The 20,539-nt window shown below is 35.7% G+C and overlaps 1 protein-coding gene across 1 annotated transcript in view; it reads right to left on the bottom strand.

Annotated features, from left to right (window-relative positions):
* RSPH1 (radial spoke head component 1) overlaps positions 1–18,565 on the bottom strand; it is a 43,687-nt gene extending 25,122 nt beyond the window's left edge. The window contains exons 1-4 of the mRNA XM_051991184.1: positions 18,478–18,565; positions 8,213–8,326; positions 8,019–8,124; positions 3,114–3,204 (exon numbers count right to left, since the gene is read on the bottom strand). Coding sequence (XP_051847144.1) covers positions 3,114–3,204; positions 8,019–8,124; positions 8,213–8,326; positions 18,478–18,531 — 365 coding nt within the window. The 5' untranslated portion in view covers positions 18,532–18,565. The remainder of the gene's footprint in view (positions 1–3,113; positions 3,205–8,018; positions 8,125–8,212; positions 8,327–18,477) is intronic.
* Between the last annotated feature and the right edge of the window lie 1,974 nt (positions 18,566–20,539).

Below are 20,539 nucleotides of genomic sequence, written 5' to 3'. Positions count from 1 at the left end.
AAGCAAAACCAAAACCTTACAATATAAAAAGCATAAACAAGGAAACCATATTTTCAAAACAAATCATAAACCAAACCACTAAACTCATATGATTCAAATGCTTAAAAATCTAAATTCATATAGGAAATTTGAAGTGAATTACAAAAAGATAGTAAAACTGTAATACCACATAACTTTTATTTCCCTCTCAATTTAGGACAAATCTAATATAATTAAAAGAGAAATTGTGAAAAATGAAGAAATTGCTGGAGAAACAAAAGGTAAGAGTCTTATGGCATCTTCTAAATGAGATTGATAAAGAATATACATATTCATCAGCACCAAATGTAACTTTTACAAAAGTAAATGATGTGTTACAAAACAGTGATATTGCAAATAAATAGTATTCTTTATAGACCCAACTACAAGAAAAACAGAACTCAATTTAGAGTAAAAACAAAAGACACAGACCCAAATGGAGACATAAAAATAAAATCTTAAACAATGAGTAATCAAAATAAAAAAATTTTTTTCTGAAAGAAAATTACATGCCAAAATATCTGAGATACAGCTAAACAAGTCCTCGAGGCAAAAAGTATATAACCAAAACATATGGAAAGGAGGATTAATTAACTTAACTACATACTTTTAAAAATTAGAAAGTCAACAAACCCAAAATTAGCAGAGGAGATATTCAAAATTAGAGGGAAAAATAGAAAAATTGGAAACTAAAATACTATAGAAATAAACTGGATCTTTGAAAAGACTAATAAAAATGTAAAACTTTTACCACTCACATTAAAAAAAAAGGAAGCAAATCAAATCAACAAAATAGTAAAGGACCAGGTGAAATCACTACAAAGCCAGAATTCAGAATTTATTATGTAGCTATACGTTTACATAAAAGTTATATATTTGTATATGAGGATACATAAGAAATATAAGAATATTTTCTAAAATATCCAAACTAACTGAAAACCAAATAGAGATCTTAAATATTCCATTTTCAGAAAAGGAAATAGAACTACCAAAGGGGAAAGAGCACTGGAGAGGAACCTCCTGATTCTGGTGGATTCACAAGAAATTTATCAAAATTTTAAAGAAAAAATAGTACCAGTTCTACCCAAATTATTTTTAAAAATTGAGGCAGGGAAAGGGACTCTATTAGACTTTTGTCATTTAAAAATAGACTTGATAGTTAAACTAGGGAAGCATAAAGCACAGAAGAACTAGATACTGATATTAATGAATACTGATTTGAAAAAATTTAATGAATTCTTGTTAAACTACAATAATTCCATGAAATCATTTGTTATGACCAAGTATGCAAGGATGTTTCAACATTAGGAAAATAATAAATATCATTAATCAATAAATATAATATAATTAATCAATAAAAACATCTAAAGCCATATATTATCTCAATAGATGCATTAAAAAATTTTTTTTGAAAAGCACAATATATAAAGTATCAATCTGTCAGAGTGAGTTGGGTAGATATATCAGATGATAAGCTACATATTTATAAAACAAGAAATATTTTGCCCAGTTCTATCATGTACACAGACCAGGTACATGGCTCAATGGTAGAGCTTTGGGAAAGGAGTCAGGAAAACATGAGTTCAATCCAGACTCAGCTGTGTGTCCTTAAACAAGTCACTTAACCAGTTTGCCTTAATGTACTGGAGAAGTAAACCACTTTAGTGTCTTTGCCAAGAAAATCTCATGAACAGTGTGATCCCTGGGATCACAAAGAGTGTGATGTGACTAAATACCAATAGCAAAAATCATGTATGCTAGTCAAAGAGGAAGAAAAACCCTGTGTCTAAGCTTAAATAAAAGCATCAATCATGGAATCACACCTGGCTATGTATATGTGATTAGTTATAGTCATCGCATACCACTCCAAAAGGTATACAGAGAAGTTGTATATTCCCCAGAGCAAAGGACTACAATTCTTCTCTGGGGTTTCTGCACAACCCTTTCCATAACAATAGTTATGCTTTGTGTAGCATGTTAAGATTTACAGAGTTACTTATATGCCTGATTTAAGACTTAAAACAACACTGTGAGAAAGTTATTACATATATATATGTATATATATGTTATTTATTTTTATTTTACAGATGATGAATTTAAGATTCATTCTTGATCCCAAAGACTTAAGTATCAGAAGAAAAAGGAGAACTTGGACCTATTCAGAGCTTTAACTAATATTTTGTTTTCAGAGAAAATTTTACAAAATGCAGGATTATAGTAATGGCCACTCTAGCCTATGTAAGGGTTTGAAGTGAAGCTCACTTGGACTATAGTAACCAGGGGGAAGAAAACACATTCTACCTTATAGCTTCCTATTTTTCTTAATTGTTTTGTTAACAGCTTCTAAGTACGGTTTTTCCTACATTGCTGATGTATAAAAGGGTTATAAACACCCTCCCAATTCTAGCATATGAAGCACTGCTCAACACTGACCTAATTTAGGTTCATTTAATCCAAGTCTAGCATTCTATTCCAATGCCGTGATACATCTATACTCTTCTTTCCTCAGACATCTCATTTCCTACTCCATTCATTTTAGATTTGATCTAAGTATACTCATTTTGAATTTATTTTACTTCTCCATCATGTCCCCATTCCAGATACCTACCCTTCTATCTCCCATTTTTATGGAATGTTTCCTCCCTAGATTGTAAACTCCTTAATCTCGGCCTACATTTTTTTATATACCAGAACCTAGCAGTGACTTGTACATGGTCCTTAATAAGTATTTGTTAACTAACTGACTAATTCTTCTGTGCCTAGTGGATAATGAGAGTAGTATACACATGCTTTTTTCTCCAGCTGTATGATGAAAACTTCTCCCACATAAATCTATGGAAGGATGTCTTAATAAAGTATCAAGAACATGGTTTTCTAACAGAGATGCCATAGATTCATATTGAATTGAGTATTTTCACAATGCTTTATTTTTAATTCAAGTATACTTGAAATGAATTTTGTAGATTTTATTATTCAAAATTTTCTTTCTTAATAAGAGCAATAAACATAAAGATATTTCAGGGTTTTTGCTTGCCTAAATAAAATATAAGATGAGAGAAACAGTAAAAAATAAAAACAAATAAATAACAACAAACCTTTGGTGAGCAAACCATTCTCCAGTGTATGTATCATTATTTGGGTAGTAATAAACTCCATGGCCATGCCTTTGGTCATCCACCCAATTTCCTGAAATTAACAATTCAAAAGATATGCCAGCATAAGCAATCCGATGTAGACTGTCTTTGAATGTTTATAATTTATTATGGTATTCACACACACAGAGGAATTATCCTCAGAAAGTGAAAAAATGGCACCTTTTAAGTGTTTTGTTGATGCTTTTTATTTTTACAACATGGTCTATTCTTAATAAAACCCTCATCCAAAAAAACTCTTTTTTGAAATTGTAATTTGACTCTCTAGAAAAAACAAAACAAACAAACAAAAAACACACCTTGAAAAAGGGGCCTAACCAATGTATAAATAATGACCTTAACTACTAAATATACCCTTTCACCTTTAGAAAAATAATGTATGGGAAAAAGATGAAAGAAACTGAAGGCAGAACTGAAAGAAGAAAGAAACTGTTCCTTAAACAAGGAAGAAAGAAGAAATATGAGCACAGACACATGTAGAAATTTAGTTTTTCCAGAGATGTTAGCCATAAAAGTTTGTTAGAGTGATAAGGTTTAGACTAAGGGAACCAATTTGAGATTAGGGTTTCTGGTGGTCAGGGAGTTAAATGATAAGGTCTAGTGGCAGGTTTGGCGTTCAGGGAACCAAATGGAGAGGTTTGGCTCCCCTGCACCCCTCTTGGGATTCTGCTCAAGGGTAGGGAGTTTGAGGGAACTCCCTTCTAGTGGCGGAGATATTCTCTGTAAAGGAATTTACAGATCCAAAAATCTAGATTGATAAAATAATTATAGGGATTGGGAAGTAAGGTTAGAAATAGTAAGTTAAATAAGTAAGGTTAAATCCTGACAGAGAGGCATAAAGTCTCATTAGGGAAATAGGTGAGGGTAAAGAGAGGATAACACTGGAAAAGAATATTATTCCAGCAGGCAGATCTATGGAAAATGGAATTTTGCACTGAGAATGCAGTTCTCAGTGGACAGAAAGTCCTGGCAGCAAAGGGAGCTGCCAAAGACCATCTGCAAAGGACTTTAGTTGATGGAAGCTATTATACTGAGTGTCTTGGTTGGGGTTAGGACACCCGGAATAGCTTAGACCCGGTGGGGGTTGGGATAGCCAAAGTTGACTCAGCTCAAGCTGGATTTCAGGTTGAGCTGGAATTCAATGAGTTTCTTCAATTCTATAGGATTGGAATTCCTTTGTTAGATAGCACAATGAAACTGTCTTGTTTGCTTTCCCTCAGGTGAGGTCCCTCACTGAGGCAGAATTAAAGATTTTCTCCTTCAAGAACTTTTAGAGTTTCAGGATCCCCTCTTCAGGAGGACCTGGGGAACCTGCACTGCAGAATGAAGACACCAGAAACTCTCAGCTCCTGGGCATGAGAGCCAACCAAGGAACAGGGCAGATCTAATGACCCCTGTCACACAGTGAAGTCTCTTTTTCAACTAATTGGGTATGCAAGGTTGCTTATGCCTTGTATGCTTTTTAATAGATTTTTATTTGATTTTTTTTTCTACATCATTTAGATTTACTCATATATCACATCTCCTCACCTCCCCCTTGCAGAAAGCACTCCTTTATGGATTGCTTTATGGAGGGAAGGAGAAAGGGAAAGAAGGAAGGAAGGAAGGAAAGAAGGAAGGAAGAAAAGAAGGAAGGAAAGAAAGAAGGAAGGAAGGAAGGAAGGAAGGAAGGAAGGAAGGAAGGAAGGAAGGAAGGAAGGAAGGAAGGAAGGAAGGAAGGAAGGAAGGAAGGAAGGAAGGAAGGAAGGAAGGAAGGAAGGAAAAGGAGAGAGAGAGGGAGAAAGGAAGGGAAGGAGGAAAGGAGGGAGGGAGGGAGGGAAGAATGATAAGGGCTGAAACTCTGAAAAAGGTGTGCTTGAATGAGACAACCTGTACTTAAGGCTAATTACCTATTCGATGTGAGACAATGACTATTAGCATATGTTTTGGATCAAAGGCTCTTCTCACTGTTTGGGGCTTACAGAATGTTTGGTATTAAGATAATCATAGACAAGGATTTGAAGGCAGGGTGAGAGAAGGGCGAGAGAGAGGGACTTTGTGGCAGGAAGAGGAGGGAAGAAGTTGGTGACTTTGGACTTGAGAATCCAAAATACATCTTTGGTGAGCCTTGTGGCAGTTTGCCTGCTTCTTTCACTTCTCCTCCTAAAGACCAAGGACTTTTACTTAACCTAACTCTGGCTGATCCTGAGGCCTCCAGGGAGCTAGCCCAAACTTCACAGAGGGAAAATAATTATATTAGAAAAACTGGTATTACATGAAATGTTCCACCCTTATACATCTCCCACCCCTGCAAAGAGGTGGAGTTCAGAGAAGAGGTATCTTCTTATATCTTTTGAAACCAAGATAATACTTTAGAATTGTGCAACATTTATTTTTTGCTTCTTTGTGGCTATTTTTATTTCCATTTACATTGTTGTAGTAACTGTGTACATTGTTTTCCTGGCTCTGCTTACTTCACTTTGTATCAATTTATGTAAGTTTTTCCATGCTTCTCTGTATTGATCCTATTCTTCATTTTTCACAGCAGAGTACTATTTCATTGCATTCACATAATTTATTTACCCTTTTCCTAATCAATGGGATACTATTTTTTTTAATTCAAAAAGAAAGAAGGGTGCTATGAAAATAGAAGATGCAAATTAAAATTTTAAAGGGAAAAACATGTACTCGTATAAGTATAAACTATGCACACAAACACACAAAGTAAATACAAGGCAGAAATGAAAGATATTAGGAGACAGAGTTCCAAGAAAGATCTCATCTAAGAGCTTGAGCAGCTTGAGCTGAATTTTGAAGACAAACCTTGGATTCAAAGAAGTGAGATCAACAGGACATGCATCCTAGGCATAGAAGGGGCAGAGAGAGGATAAGTTGAACAGTCTCTGTGAGAAATAGCCAAAAGACTACTTTAGTTCGAACATTGAGCTCTTGAAGGGAATGACATATAAGGAGACTGCAAAGGCGGACTAGATATAGCTTGTGAACCTGTGAGCTTGAATTTGATTCTAAGAAAAAACTTGCAGCTTCTTGAGCAAGGGACAGATATGATCACATCTGTGTTTTAGAAACATTACCTTGGGGGAATCATGTTTCATTAAGAAGGATGTATTGGAAAGGATGGACACTTGAGGAAAGGAGAACAATCAGAAGACCATTGTAATAGTTTAGGAAAGTGACAAAAGGGGACTACTATGAAATGAGGAAGCAGGATCCACAATATACAGCAATATATGTAGAAAGAGAGATTGAGATGTTAAGAAATACTCCAAGGCTGCAAACTTGCAGACCTAGAAGAAAATGGTTACCCTCAAAAAAGCAGGGAAATTAAGAACAGGGATAAGGTTGAGGGTCAATATAATGAGCTATATTTTGGTCCTGTTGAGTTTTAAAATAACACAGTTATTTCCTTGATTCTTGACATTTCTTCTTCACCAACTAGTCTTTTTGAAGAGGGGACCTCCAAACTCTGAAAATCCTTGAAGGAGAAAATCTCCTTCAACTTTGCCTCAATAAGGGACTCTGCCCCAAGGGACAAACAGCTTCCTTGTTATCTGGGTGGGGTCAGCTTAGTCCTGAAACTCATTGAATTCAATTCAAATTCCAGCTCAAGTTGAAACCCAGCTAGGAGCCAACTTGGGACTTCACCCATGAGCCCCCTTCAGCTTGTAGCCAAAGCCCCCTATTATAAAAGAGCTAAACTGAAATCCTCTCTTTGCAGATGTTCCAAACATGCCAAGCTTGGAGCCAAGGGCCTCTGTCCATTGGAAAACTCTTTCCAGTGCCATCTTCTCCTTATCCTCACCTATTTCCCTAACCAGATTTTATGCCTCTCTATCAGCATTTCTAACCTTACTTCCAATCCCCATAATAAACCTCTTATCAATCTAGGTTTTCAGGTCTGTAAATTCCTTTACAGAGTACCTCTGTGCCACCAGAAGGGAGTCCCCAAAACTCTCTACCCTTGTGCTGAATCCCTAGGGGTTGTAGGGGAGCCAAACCTCTCCATTTGGTGCCCTCAACCGCGAACCTAACACTAGACCTTATCATTTAACTCCCTGACCACCAGAAACCCTACTTTCATTTTGTTTCCCTAAATCTAAACCTCATCATTTTGAGGTCAAAATTAGATTTATAATGTAATTTCTCTTATAACTTTCTCTACTTTCTGCAACAAAAAGGAAACAATCAAGAAGTTAAGAATTTACCAGATGCTTTTCTTGTAGGAGAAAGAGAACTTTTGCATAAATAGTTTGTAATATTCTCAGACTCTCCTCACAACTGTATTTTGCCAGAGTACCACCTTTTGACATGTTAAAAACTCACACTCCTTCCTTTATTAGCCTAGAATCAGCCTAAAACTCTTCCTCCTTTGTTCAAGAAGTTGCAAGTTTTCTCTTAGAATCAAATTCAAGCTCATAGGTTCACAACAGTTCAAAATCCTTTATCTATTCCTCTCTACCTACTAGAGAAAGTACCAAACCTGCAATCAAGGACCCATTCTAGGCCTTTCCTAACTTTTTTTCTGACTATTTCATTACATAATCAATCGATAGACTGATATTGCTTTCCAAATATAACTTGAATATCTCCAATTAACTTTTTGCAAAAGTTTTGTCTATTGATTAGCTTGCAAAGTTCTTGAGAATAGGAATTATATTTTCATTTACCTACTCCAACAGTGGCTATTATACACAGTAGACACTCATTAAATTACTTTTGGCTGAATGAAACTAAGAATTTGTAGCTTCCCATCTACTTCAATATTCACAGATAAGTTCAGTCACTAGAAGAAAAAAGAAGCTGATTTTTCTTATGTTGAAACAATAATATGTAACAAGACAATTTTACCTTCATATTTTGATCCATCTGGATAGATAAACAAGCCTTGACCGTGTTTTTTATTTTGTTGATATTCTCCAATGTATCGAGCACCACTCTTAAATCTATAGGTTCCCTGAAATATATTGTTCTTGTCAATTCTGAATCTAATTCAAAGAACTCTCTTTAAAAAAGAAAAAGTTGGATAACAAAGTCACTCTTACCTGACCATGTCTTTTACCAAATTCATATAGTCCATCATATACATCCCCATTGGGCAACATTGCTTTCCCTTTTCCATGTCGTTCGCCTGCCTCATTGCGCTCTCCTTCATATTCCTGAAGAAATAAGATAAGTGAATTGATTTATTAAATAGATGAGTTAGAGAAAAGTATGTTATTTAAAAGCACTTTTTAAATATTGACTGTATAAAATATTAGCAAGGCTGGTATAAGTAGTTTATAGGATATAATTTCAAGGATCTTCAGAAGATTCTCCTATTCCTCAAAATATCTTTTTTACATGCTAATTGATATCTGAAATTTCTTTTAATTAATACAAGGTTTATTTTATTCCATAATCAGAAATAAAGAAGGTGGAGCCAAGATGGTGAAGTAAAGCCAACCTCTCCCCAAACTGCTTTAAATTCCTTTAAATGATGACTCTAAATAAATTTTAGAGCATCACAACATCTCAAAAGAATTGAAAAATTTCAAACCAAAGGCAACTTAGAAAGATAGCAGAAAAAGTCTGTGACATCAGAATGGGAGCATTGTAGGAGAAAGAGAACTTTAGCATAAATAACTTATAGTATTCTCAGACTCTCCTCAAAGCTATATTTTTCCTCAGTACTGATATGCACTCCTGGTATAGCTCATATCATCACAGCCCCAGCCCTGGTCCTAATCTCTGAATCAGCAGCAATATGGTGGCTTCCAGACCTCTCATCCCAGGTCCTCACACCAAAGAGGAATTGGAAGGTTAACAGAAAAGGTCTGTGGAACTGGTACACAATCCCAGTGCGAGCCATGCCAGCACTATCCCAGCCCCATATCCAGACCTGTCCTGGCCCCAGACCCAGCTGGGACCTGGTCCTGTCCCCACCTGTAAGCCCAGGGATACCAGGAAGGCCTTGGAAGGTCAATAGAGAAAATCTGTGGCAATGGGGTAGAAGTCAGAGTTGCAATCCCGGTGCAAGCCATATTAACACAGCCCAGGCCCCAGCCCCAGCTCAGCAGAGCAGGATTCTGTTACTTTAGCACACTAGATTTTTTTGTTTGTTTATTTGTCTGTTTTTATTTTTTAATTTATTTAATATTTTTCCACAGTTACATTCAAAACAATTTTTTTTTACTTTTTAAGATTTTTTAGTTATCCCCACCCACAGTTAAGAAACCACATGTGAAGTTATTCAAAACATGTTCATAAAAGTCAAGTTCTGAAAGAAAACATTGATCTCCCACCTTAATGAAAATAAATACTCTCAAGAGAAATTAAGTTTAAAATAAAGAGAGAAAAAGTAATAGAGAATGCTTAGATCTGTTTTCAGACTTGATCTCTGGTTGTGGAGAGGATTTTCCCTCCTAAGTCCTTCTACATAAGTGTAGATGATTGTACTATTGAGAATAACAAAGTCATTCACAACTGGTCATCCCAGAACATTGCTATTCCTTTGTATATAGTATATTTAACTTTGTTCATTGAGGACTTTCCAGATGTCTTTTTTTTTTCCTGAGAGTATCCTGTTCATCATTTTCCAGAGAACAATAATATTCCATCAGAGAAACTTAGCACTAGATGTTACAGTTACGGTGCTCTGATTTTCCTTTCCCAACATGATTCATAAAGCAATGTGTGTTAAAAATAAATTAATTTTAAAAACAATAATTTGGAATCACAGAACCTGGATTTAATTCCCAGATCTACTACTTACTCTATGACCAAATTTTTAAAAAAGTATAAAATAAGTCACATTAAAAGATAAAATTGTACTAACTAAAGTAATACCTGGAACCCTAAAAAACATGTTCTGTGGAATCCACTGAAATGTGAAAGGGACTAGGTTGTCATTGACATAGAAACAAAAGAAACCTCCCAAAAAAGTGTTAAAAAGACAGTTTAATATAACAGACTATGTGCTGAACTTGGAGTCAGGAACATCTGGGCCTAATCCTCCTTTGACACTTACTGGTTGTTAAGGGTGTATGTGGGAATGCCTTTGCTGTGAATCTGGTCTGCTCATCCACCTTTGGTGTCTACCAGACATTCAACTCTCATCTATGGCTCCAAGAAGCTGTAGCATGAACAGCAGTTACACCCAGCAGTAAGCTATCTTGTCAGACAAGCTAAAACTAGATTAAGGATAACTAACCCTCAAACCCTTCAGTGAGTTAGGGGAATGTCTACTCTAAACATATGAAGACTGAATCAAGTGGAATGACTGGATGAGAATTTGTTCCAAAAGCCAGGAAGATGACTAAAGCAGGTGCTATGGCATGTGAGAGCTATTTCAAACATTGAAATCACCAGTCCTCCACTGTATTCTAGGTCATCACCAGCCATCTTGACTTTTATCTTACTACTGCACTGTGACGACTTGAGTGAGCCTGATGATTTTGTACCATTTTATCTCACTGAAATCCAATTTATATATAAGTCAAGACATCATATAATGTAATTGGTTCTCTTTGAAAAAGAAGAACAGCAATCTAGTTTTTAAATATTTGAGTCTCTGAGTATATAAAATCTGAACTTTTTCATGTTACAATAAAAATTAACATTTATAAACTATTAGTTAGAAATGAAAGCCATTTTCTACATTCTTTTCAGAGTTAGGTAAAAACAGACAGAAATATCAATTCCCAGCTAAAAAGTCCCTGGAACTCCCAATAGTGGTCTTTAGATTGCAAACAACAACAACAACAATAACAACTACTAAAGAATCATCTCCTCTTTACAATGATCAAAACTTACTTTCAACCTAAAAATTCTGATGACTTAGAAAATACTATCAATTTAAGGACATTTGAGGGAAGAAATGTGGAAACTTGAATTTTGATATATAGGAATTCACATTTTTTTCAGGAAATCTTTATTTTTAGCTTATACTTGACATTTGAACCTGTCAACCTTTGATTTAGCATCTTTTGAATGCTATGAACATCTCTATATAAAGATTATTCTAGAACCATGGTTTACTCTCTACAATCCAACTATCTATTCACCCTGCTATCAATCCAAGGGTTTGCAATATTAGAGGAACCTTCCAAATTGATGGACTCCCATATACATTTAAGGAGAAGACACCAACTCAGGGAGCACCCACAGCACAGCTAACACTTTGGGCTCTTTTTGAGGATGATCATTCAGAGACACACAAACCTGGTCACTGAGTCCACTACCCATTAAGCATGAGAATTTCTGTAATTTTAAAAGAGCAGCATGAAAAACCACCCAGTTTTTCTCCCCTCCAATGTATTCTACATACTGCTGAAAGATCACTAAATACTTCTTCCCATGATACAGAGCACAGCATATTCATACCTGCCCATTTTTTGTTATTCCTGTATGCGTCTTGCCATACATTTGCCAAGTGAGATTTGCCTAATGTGCTGAGGTCTTTCACAACTTTCTATTGAAGTAGGATATCAGTTAGACTTGGCTCTATTCAACAATGAGATGATTCAAGGCAATTCCAATAAACTTATGATGTTAAGTACCATCTACATCCAGAGAGAGAACTTTGAAGACTTCATGTGGATCAAAGCATAGCATTTTTACCTTTTTGTTGTTGTTTGTTTGCTTGGGTTTTTCCCCCCTTTTGATCTGATTTTTCTTGGGAAGCATTATGTTGTACAAGAACTGCATGTATTTAACATATCAGATTGCTTGCTTACCTTGGGGAGGGGAGCAGGGAAAGAGAGAAAAAAATTTGGAGCACAGATTTTGCAAAAGTAAATGTTGAAAACGATCTTTGTATGTATTTGGAAAATAAAATACTACTAAAATAATAATAATTTTAGGATTCCTTGTTATGTATCATAATTTGTCACATCCATTATGCTTATCTCTATCGTTCTTTGAATGATTTTCTTTGGAGACAGGAGACTTGACAACATAACCAATAGAAAATCAGTATTTTTTAAATTGGACTCTTCTTTCAAGGTTATTAGAGCATTAAAAGAAGCAGAAAGAATTACAATGAGCCCCCACCAACAAAATTACTCCAAACACATCTAGAAAATGTACCAGACTGAATCTTGATAGACAATTTTAAGAAAAAGTCAAAATGAATAATTTTTAAAAATCCCAAGTCAAAATAGGAAGACAGACAGAGAAGTTTGTGTTCGCTGAAAATAGGGTCTGACCAGGAGATCAAAGCATTCCAACAGGAAAAGCTGTGTACTAGGAATGAATATCATCTGGCAATTTTGCCACCCATTAGGTAGATCTGAGACAGACTGAGGAAAAAATCTTGCCCAGAGTGATATTCAAAGATAAGGAATGATAAGAAGATCCTACCCTAAGTAACAAGAGAGAAGAAAGTTTGGAAGCAAACATCAGAAATGTGTTTCAGATCTCTGGAGTCTCTAGAGGGTCTCAATTTCAGCTTCCACCCTTGTCTGAAGTCTGGAGAAAGATAAGCAGGGAAATCCCAGACTACATGTTCCATCATGCTGAACCAACTGATTGATAGGAACTGAGTCTAACAGAAATATCTGACCCAGACCCAGGTCAAGGATTTGAAAAGAACAGATCAGAAGGGGAGCCATTAAACCTGCCCTGGATCAGACTATTTGGGGAACACTGAAAGTCTACAGGTCATCCAACTGAGCTGGCCCTAAGACCCTGTAGTAACACAATACTCAGAATCCCAGGAAAGCAGTTACATGACCAGGCCAGACCTTCCCTCCAGAAATGTTCAAAACTTAGTCCTAATCTCAAGTATGAAGTAAAAAAGTAGTTTGAAATTCAGAAGGGAAAAAAAATCACATAATAAAGAGCTATCATAGTGACAGGGACACTCAAGATATAAACCTGGAGAAGAATAACTCCTGAATATCTACAAAGTCTCCAATAAGAGAGAATTCCTGGAAAAGATGAAGCAAGAGGTTTGCTTATTTGTCTTTTAAGTTTACATTTTTTTAAATAAATGAAATGAGAGTGCCAGAGGGGAAAAATTAAAATGAGAGGCATAGAAGAAAGAATTGGAAAAGGAATCAATAGTTTGGCACAAGAGATGCAAAACTTTGACCAAGCAACAATTTCCCTAAACATGGGAATGAATCAAACAGAAGTCAATAATTCCAAAAAAAACAACAAAAAATATTTTAAAAGAAAATCAAAAGACTTTTTAAAAAGCACCAAAAACAACTGACCTGAAAGGCATATCAAAGAGAAAAAAATTAAGAATGCTATTATCTAGATACAATATTTCAAGAAATCTTAAAAGAAAACTGCCCAGATTTCTTAAAATCAAAAAACAAAGTAGAAATTGAAAGAATCCATCAGTTACCTCCTGAAAAAAAAAACTCCCAGAAACTTTATAGACAAAATACATAGTTAGAATCCCACATGATTTAGCAGTCAACACTATGAAGGAATGGACAGTTGGGTTGGCTTAGCACCAATAATATCTTAGCCAGTAAAGCCAAGTATAATTCTACAAGGCAAAAAAAAAAATGGATTTTTGATTTAATAGATGACTTCCAAGCATTCCTGATGAAAAGATCAGAAGTTTGGAGAAACTGAAATTCAAACGCAAAAGTCAAAAGAAATATACAAAGGTAAACAATAATGGACAATGAAAAGGGACAAAACAAAGATAATTGTTTAATTTAAATATGTAGAAATGATATTTGTATCTCTTTTGCATTCCATCATCAAAGATCAGGGTGAAGTCCAAATAATTAGAAGGTGTGGGACAGTTCAATTAGTTTCAACTAAAAATCACACCTACAAGCAATCTTTTTGTGATGCTCCTTAATATTAGTGCCTTCCCTCTGTAGATCATAGCTAAGTTATCCTGGTATATATCTCATTTGTACATGGTTGTTTGAATGTTGTCTCCACACTGGACTATGAGTTCCTGAAAGGCAGCTACTCTTTTGCTTTTCTTTTTATTCTCATGTTTAATACCATACCTGGAACATAGTAGGCACTTAATGCATGTTGACTAACTATACTAAATTCTCCTACATTGTATTCTGCTTTTCAGTAAAAGAGGTAAGATATATACAAATAACTCTAGCTCAAAATAATGATTCACATTTATATAGTGTTTTAATTTTTAAGGAAAATGTTAAGATAATCATTCCCATTTGATAAATGAGGAAAATCAGACTGAGATTAACCTTGTCTTCTGTGTCCATGTTCAACAGTCTTTCAATTTTATAATATTGTCTAGGTGGATTTCTTTGACAAAGAGACCTGAGTTTCAATTGATAAATGATGGACAAAAGCAGCTACACCCAAAGAAAGAACACTGGGAAACGAATGTGAACTATCTGCATTTTTTGTTTTTCTTCCCGGGTTATTTATACCTTCTGAATCCAATTCTCCTATGCAACAAGAGAACTGTTCAGTTCTGCAAACATATATTGTATCTAGGATATACTGCAACATATCCAACATATAAAGGACTGCTTGCCATCTAGGGGAGGGGGTGGAGGGAGGGAGGGAAAAAAAAATCGGAACAGAAACGAGTGTCAATATAAAATAATTATTAAATAAAAATTTAAAAAAAAATAATATTGTCTAGGTTACAACAGGAAGATTTTGCATTTGATCTTAGTCTTGAAGAATAGATAAGTTTAAATTATAGGCATGTTCTGAAGAACATTTTAAACCTAGGGAATATTGTGAACAGAAGGACACAGGAAACAGGAAATATTCTTAGAAAAAAGTAATCTAATTTGTTCAAGCATAAACATGGGGAAAGGAATACCAACATGGGATTCAAGAAATGGGTGCTTAAGTCCCAGCTTTGACAGGTTAAAGCATTGGGAAGTCATCAAGTATTTATTTATTTTTTATTATAATAACTTTTTATTGACAGAACCCATGCCAGAGTAATTTTTTACAACATTATCCCTTGCACTCACTTCTGTTCCAATTTTTCCCCTCCCTCCTTCCCTCCCCTAGATGGCAAGCAGTCCTCTATATGTTAAATATGTCACAGTATATCCCAGATACAATATATGTATGCAGAACCGAACAGTTCTCTTGTTGCACAGGGAGAATTGGATTCAGAAAGGAAGAAAAACAAAAATGCAAACAGTTTACATTCATTTCCCATCGTTGATCAATTGAAACTGAGTTAGGTGTCTTTGTCAAAGAAATCCACTTCCATCAGAATACATCCTCATGCAGTATCATTGTTGAAGTATATAACGACCTCCTGGTTCTGCTCATTTCACTCAGCATCAGTTCATGTAAGTCTCTCCAAGCCTCTCTGTATTCATCCTGCTGGTCATTTCTTACAGAACAATAATATTCCATAACATTCATATACCACAATTTACCCAACCATTCTCCAATTAATGGGCATCTATTCATTTTCCAGTTTCTAGCCACTACAAACAGGGCTGCCACAAACATTTTGGCACATACAGGTTCCTTTCCCTTCTTTAGTATCTCTTTGGGGTATAAGCCCAGTAGAAACACTGTTGGATCAAAGGTTATGCATAGTTTGATAACTTTTGGGGCATAATTCCAGATTGCTCTCTAGAATGGTTTCATTCACAACTCCACCAACAATGTATCAGTGTCCCAGTTTTCCCGCATCCCCTCCAACATTTATCATTATTTTTTCCTGTCATCTTAGCCAATCTGACAGGTGTGTAGTGATATCTCAGAGTTGTCTTAATTTGCATTTCTCTGATCAATAGTGATTTGGAATACTCTTTCATATGAATGGTAATAGTTTCAACTTCATCATCTGAAAATTGTCTGTTCATATCCTTTGACCATTTATCAATTGGAGAATGGCTTTCATCAAGCATTTATTAAGCATCTACAATGTACCAGGCGATATGAATCAGCTTTGCAGCTCTGATATGCAATTTGAACATAGTAAATGATTTTTTGGGATAAATTGCTATAGTCTTTTTGTCAAGATTTTATTTAAAATTCATAAAATGACTCAATAATATTAGTGTAAAGTTCTCTTTACCTTTTGTGCTTTAGATATTGATTAAATATATAGTAATATTGACTCAGCAGTAACAGTACTGGGTCTGTATAGAGATTAAAAACAGAGAGATGAAGAAATTGAAACTGTTTCTAATCATATGAAAAGTTCTTCTAAATCACTATTGATCAGAGAAATGCAAATTAAGACAACTATGAGATACCATTACACACTTCTCAGATTGGCTAAGATGACAGGAAAAGATAATGACCAGTGTTGGAGGGATGGTGGGAAAACCAGGACAGTAATACATTGATAGTGGAGTTGTGAGCTGATTCAACCATTCTGGAGAGCAATTTTTCCCAAAGGGTTATCAAACTGTGAATATCCTTTGATCCAACAGTGTTTCTACTGGACTTGTAACCCAAAGAGATCATAAAGGAAGGAAAGGGACCCACATATGCAAAAATCTTTGTGGCAGCCCTTTTTTGTAGTGGCATGAAATCTGGAAACTGAATGGATATTCATCAATTGGAGAATGGCTAAATAAATTATGCCATATGAATGTTATGGAATATTATTGTTCTACAAGAATGACCAGCAGGATGATTTCAGAGAGGCCTGGAGAGACTTACATGAACTAATACTAAGTGAAATGAGCAGAACTAGGAGATCATTATACACCTCAACAACAATACTATGTGATGATCAATTCAGATGTACTTGGTTCTCTTCATCAATGAGTTGATTCAGACCAGTTCCAATGGTCTTGTAACCAGATGCAGATGAAGAGACTCAGAGAGAGGACTATGGGAACTGAGTATGGATCATAACATAGTATTTTCACCTTTTTTGTTTGCTTGCATTTGGTTTTCTTTCTCATTTTTTCCCTTTTTGATCCTATTTTTCTTGTGCAACATGATATTTGTGGAAATATGTATAGAAGAATTGCACATGTTTAACATATATTGTATTACTTGCCATCTAGGGAAGGGGTGGGGGAAGGGAAGGAAAAAAATTTGGAACACAAGGTTTTGCAAGAGTGAATGTTGAAAGTTAAAACATGTATATGCTTTAAAAATAAAAGCTTTTCTAAAAAAAAATTTTTTTTAAGAGTGGGAGGGAGACAGGGAAAATGAATTTATATGTATAAAAGATATTTACAGCAGTTCTTTTAGTGGTAGCAAAGAATTGGAAATTCAGGGCGGGCCAGATAATCAACTGTGAATAACTTCTGTTATTCTCAGCAATGTGATGATCCAGGACAATTCTGAAGAATTTATGATGAAAAACCACATTCATCTCCAGAAAAAGAACTGCTGGAGTCGGAATAAATATAAAAGCATACTTTCCCCTTTCTTCACTTTGCTGAGGTTTTGTTATCTGTGTTTTCTTTCACAGCTTGATTTACATGTACATATGTTTTGCATGACCAGACATATATAATCTATGTCAAATTGCTTGCCTTTTCAGTGCAGGTGAGAGGAAGAAGGAAAGAAGGGAAGAAGGCAGAGAATTTAGAACTCAAAAATTGGGGGGAAATGTTAAAATTGCTTTTATATGTAATTTGGGGAAGAACAAAATATTTATTTTTAAAATGCACTTTATAAGCTTTAAAGTATTAAGGAAATAGAAGGTATTACTGGCAACACATGGAAAAATTTCAATGCAGAATTTTAAAGTTTTGCCTTAAAGTGGATATTGTTTAGGAAGAAAGGGGAATAGGGATTGAGAGACAACAGGGAGAGGGTAAAAGAAGGAAGTTAGTGGTAATCATTGGCCTTTTGGATAAATCAAAGGTCAAAGGCGGTTCTATAGGTTGAATCTTTTACATTCCAACACACACCACCCCCTCATTCCCCAACTCCTGTCACTAACTAATGATTAAGGGGGCTTCCAAAGAGTGGATCTTATACATTTTCACAGCGAGGACCAAAGAAGTGAAAGAACTAAGATCAAGAAACACTCTCAAATGACTGATAAAAATTCAGGTCCCCAGATTCCAAGCTTAAGGGGAAAGTACAGAGCTATTCTTTTTACCAAACAGAAAACTGAATCCCTTTGAGTTGAAATTACGGAGGGAGAAGAGACAGACACAAAGAGAGATCCTTTGAATATGTTCACAAATGAGTGCGGACAAGAACTAACGTTGCAGAAAAGGTGAGAAAGTAAAGAGGGGAAATTGTCAGCAAGGCAGAAAGCAAACCAGAGTTAAAAGCGTTATTATCCCTTTAACAAGCCAAGGAGCATCCAAGAAAAGAGGAGATGGTATTGTCCAAAACTGAACTGCTACAAACGTCCCCACCTTCTTACCCTTCCCTAGACCTCTTCTCTCATCCTGAGAAGTTTCATCCTCACCCCAAGATAATTCTCCCTTTCTTCCTCTAATTCCTCAGAGCCCAGATCCGACATGATTGCACCACCACCACTACCACCACCACCACGGTGCTGCTTCTTGAAAGTTTATTGTCACCCTACCGACCGACACTTTTCTGTTAACAGTCACCTCGCCGAGAAGATGAGAGGGCTCGCGCCTTCACCCCTCTACTAGTTACCCCCCACAACCTCTGGATCATCCTTTCCTAGGGGAGGTCTGGGGGGAAGGGGGGAAGGAGAGAAAGGAAGGAAGAAGAGTGTAGTGTGAAGTGAGAAGGGGCGTAGTCAAAACCAAGGGAGTGGAAGGAAACAATGGGTACAAAAAGTGGGGAAGAAAAAGAGGTGTGGTTGACTGGAAGAAGGAGATAGTGATGAAAACACAGCGGTTGCCTTAGCAACGGAGACACGTCTTGTTTTCTTGACTGCCCCAAAGGAAGCTAAATAGGGAGGGATGTAAAAGGGAGCAGAGAAAGAATCAAAAATGTGTGTAGACTCGGAAATAAAACATATCCTTGGAAGTGAATATCTAGGTTCTTTTTGATTCCCTCCCCCCCCCAAAACTATTGTAAACTCCTCCCTCGGCCAGAGCAACAGATTTGGTTAGGAAATTGTTCTTACATAGAGCCTAAATCTGCCTTTGTAACTTCCATTCACAGTTCCTGACTCATTTAGACAGAATACAGGATTATCACTTTTCTGATTCTGAAAACCATTTTATGTAAATAGTATTTTATTTTTTCCAGTTACATGTGCAATTTTCAATATTAATTTTATAAGATTTTAAGTTCCAGTTTTTTTCTCCTCCCTCCTTCCTTTATCCCCTTTCCGAGAAGATTATTGGTCATACATGTGCAATCATGTAAAGCATATTTGCACATGTCTTGTAGAGAAAAAAGAAACAACAAAAGTAAAAAATCACGAGGAAAAAATGAGAAAACAGTATGCTTTCGATCTTCATTCAGGCTCATCAGTTCTTTCTCTGTGTGTGGCTAGCATTTTCCATCATGAGTCTTTTGGAATTATCTTTGATCATGGTATTGCTGAGAAGAGCTAAGTCAGTCATAGCTGATCATCTCACAATGTTGCTGTTACTATGTATAATACTAAACACTATTTATATCTACTAATGGATATAATTATGACTAATTATGACACAAATGGAATCTCCAGATCAGCTATCCAAATTCAAAATATTCTCTGGGTCCATATCTACTCAGAACAATAGCTTGTAATTCCCCACTAATGTATTTACCTTTTTCTTCACTTAGAAAATAAAATAATTTCAAAGAAAAAACATTTAATGAATTTGCCAAGTAAGATCTGAAATAAACCCAGGGCCTACAACAAATATACATCAGTAGGGGAGTGAGTGTGCATTCAGATTATTATATACATGGGGCATATGGAGGGCAGTTCACATCTCCTGTTAAGTCATTAGAGTTGATAGAGACAATAATTATCTAATTTAGCATGGTTCAATATCATTGATCTAATCTTACAAGGAGATGTTTTGGGCCAGAACCTGAAACAAGGTACTAAGTAGAACTAATTGATACAATGCTTTTTAAGTACTCGTTGGAGTTCACAAGTATGGGAGAGTCACAAAGTAAACATTCACATCTCCTGCATTGTAGAATCCCTGATGTCTTTTGATGGTGTCATCACATCCTTGCTAAGCATGTGGTCTCTATTGGACTCTCTGCTCCTGCTCCTTTCTGGACATAGCATCTCTTCTCTGATGGATTCTTTTGGTCTCACAATCCCATCTTTATTTTATAATCTGTACTGGAGTGCCTCAGTGTTACCGTCTATGCACTCATCTCCTCAGGATGAGCCAAACCAACTCAGCTTCAATCAACTGAAATGAGGTCCCTGAGAAATGTCGGCTTAAATACAGGCTGACAGCTCTTACCAGACTAAGATTAAGCCTTTCCCATTGCAATCCCTTTATCTGGTTTAGAAATCAAAGCCTTCCATTACAGATAACAATCTAATTTAAAGTGCTGACAATCTTATATATTCACAAAATCCTCTCAGGCTTTAT

Source organism: Antechinus flavipes, chromosome 3, assembly GCF_016432865.1.
Source record: "Antechinus flavipes isolate AdamAnt ecotype Samford, QLD, Australia chromosome 3, AdamAnt_v2, whole genome shotgun sequence".
In the NCBI taxonomy this organism is placed as follows: Eukaryota; Metazoa; Chordata; class Mammalia; order Dasyuromorphia; family Dasyuridae; genus Antechinus; species Antechinus flavipes.
This window is presented reverse-complemented; position numbering and strand designations above follow the sequence as displayed.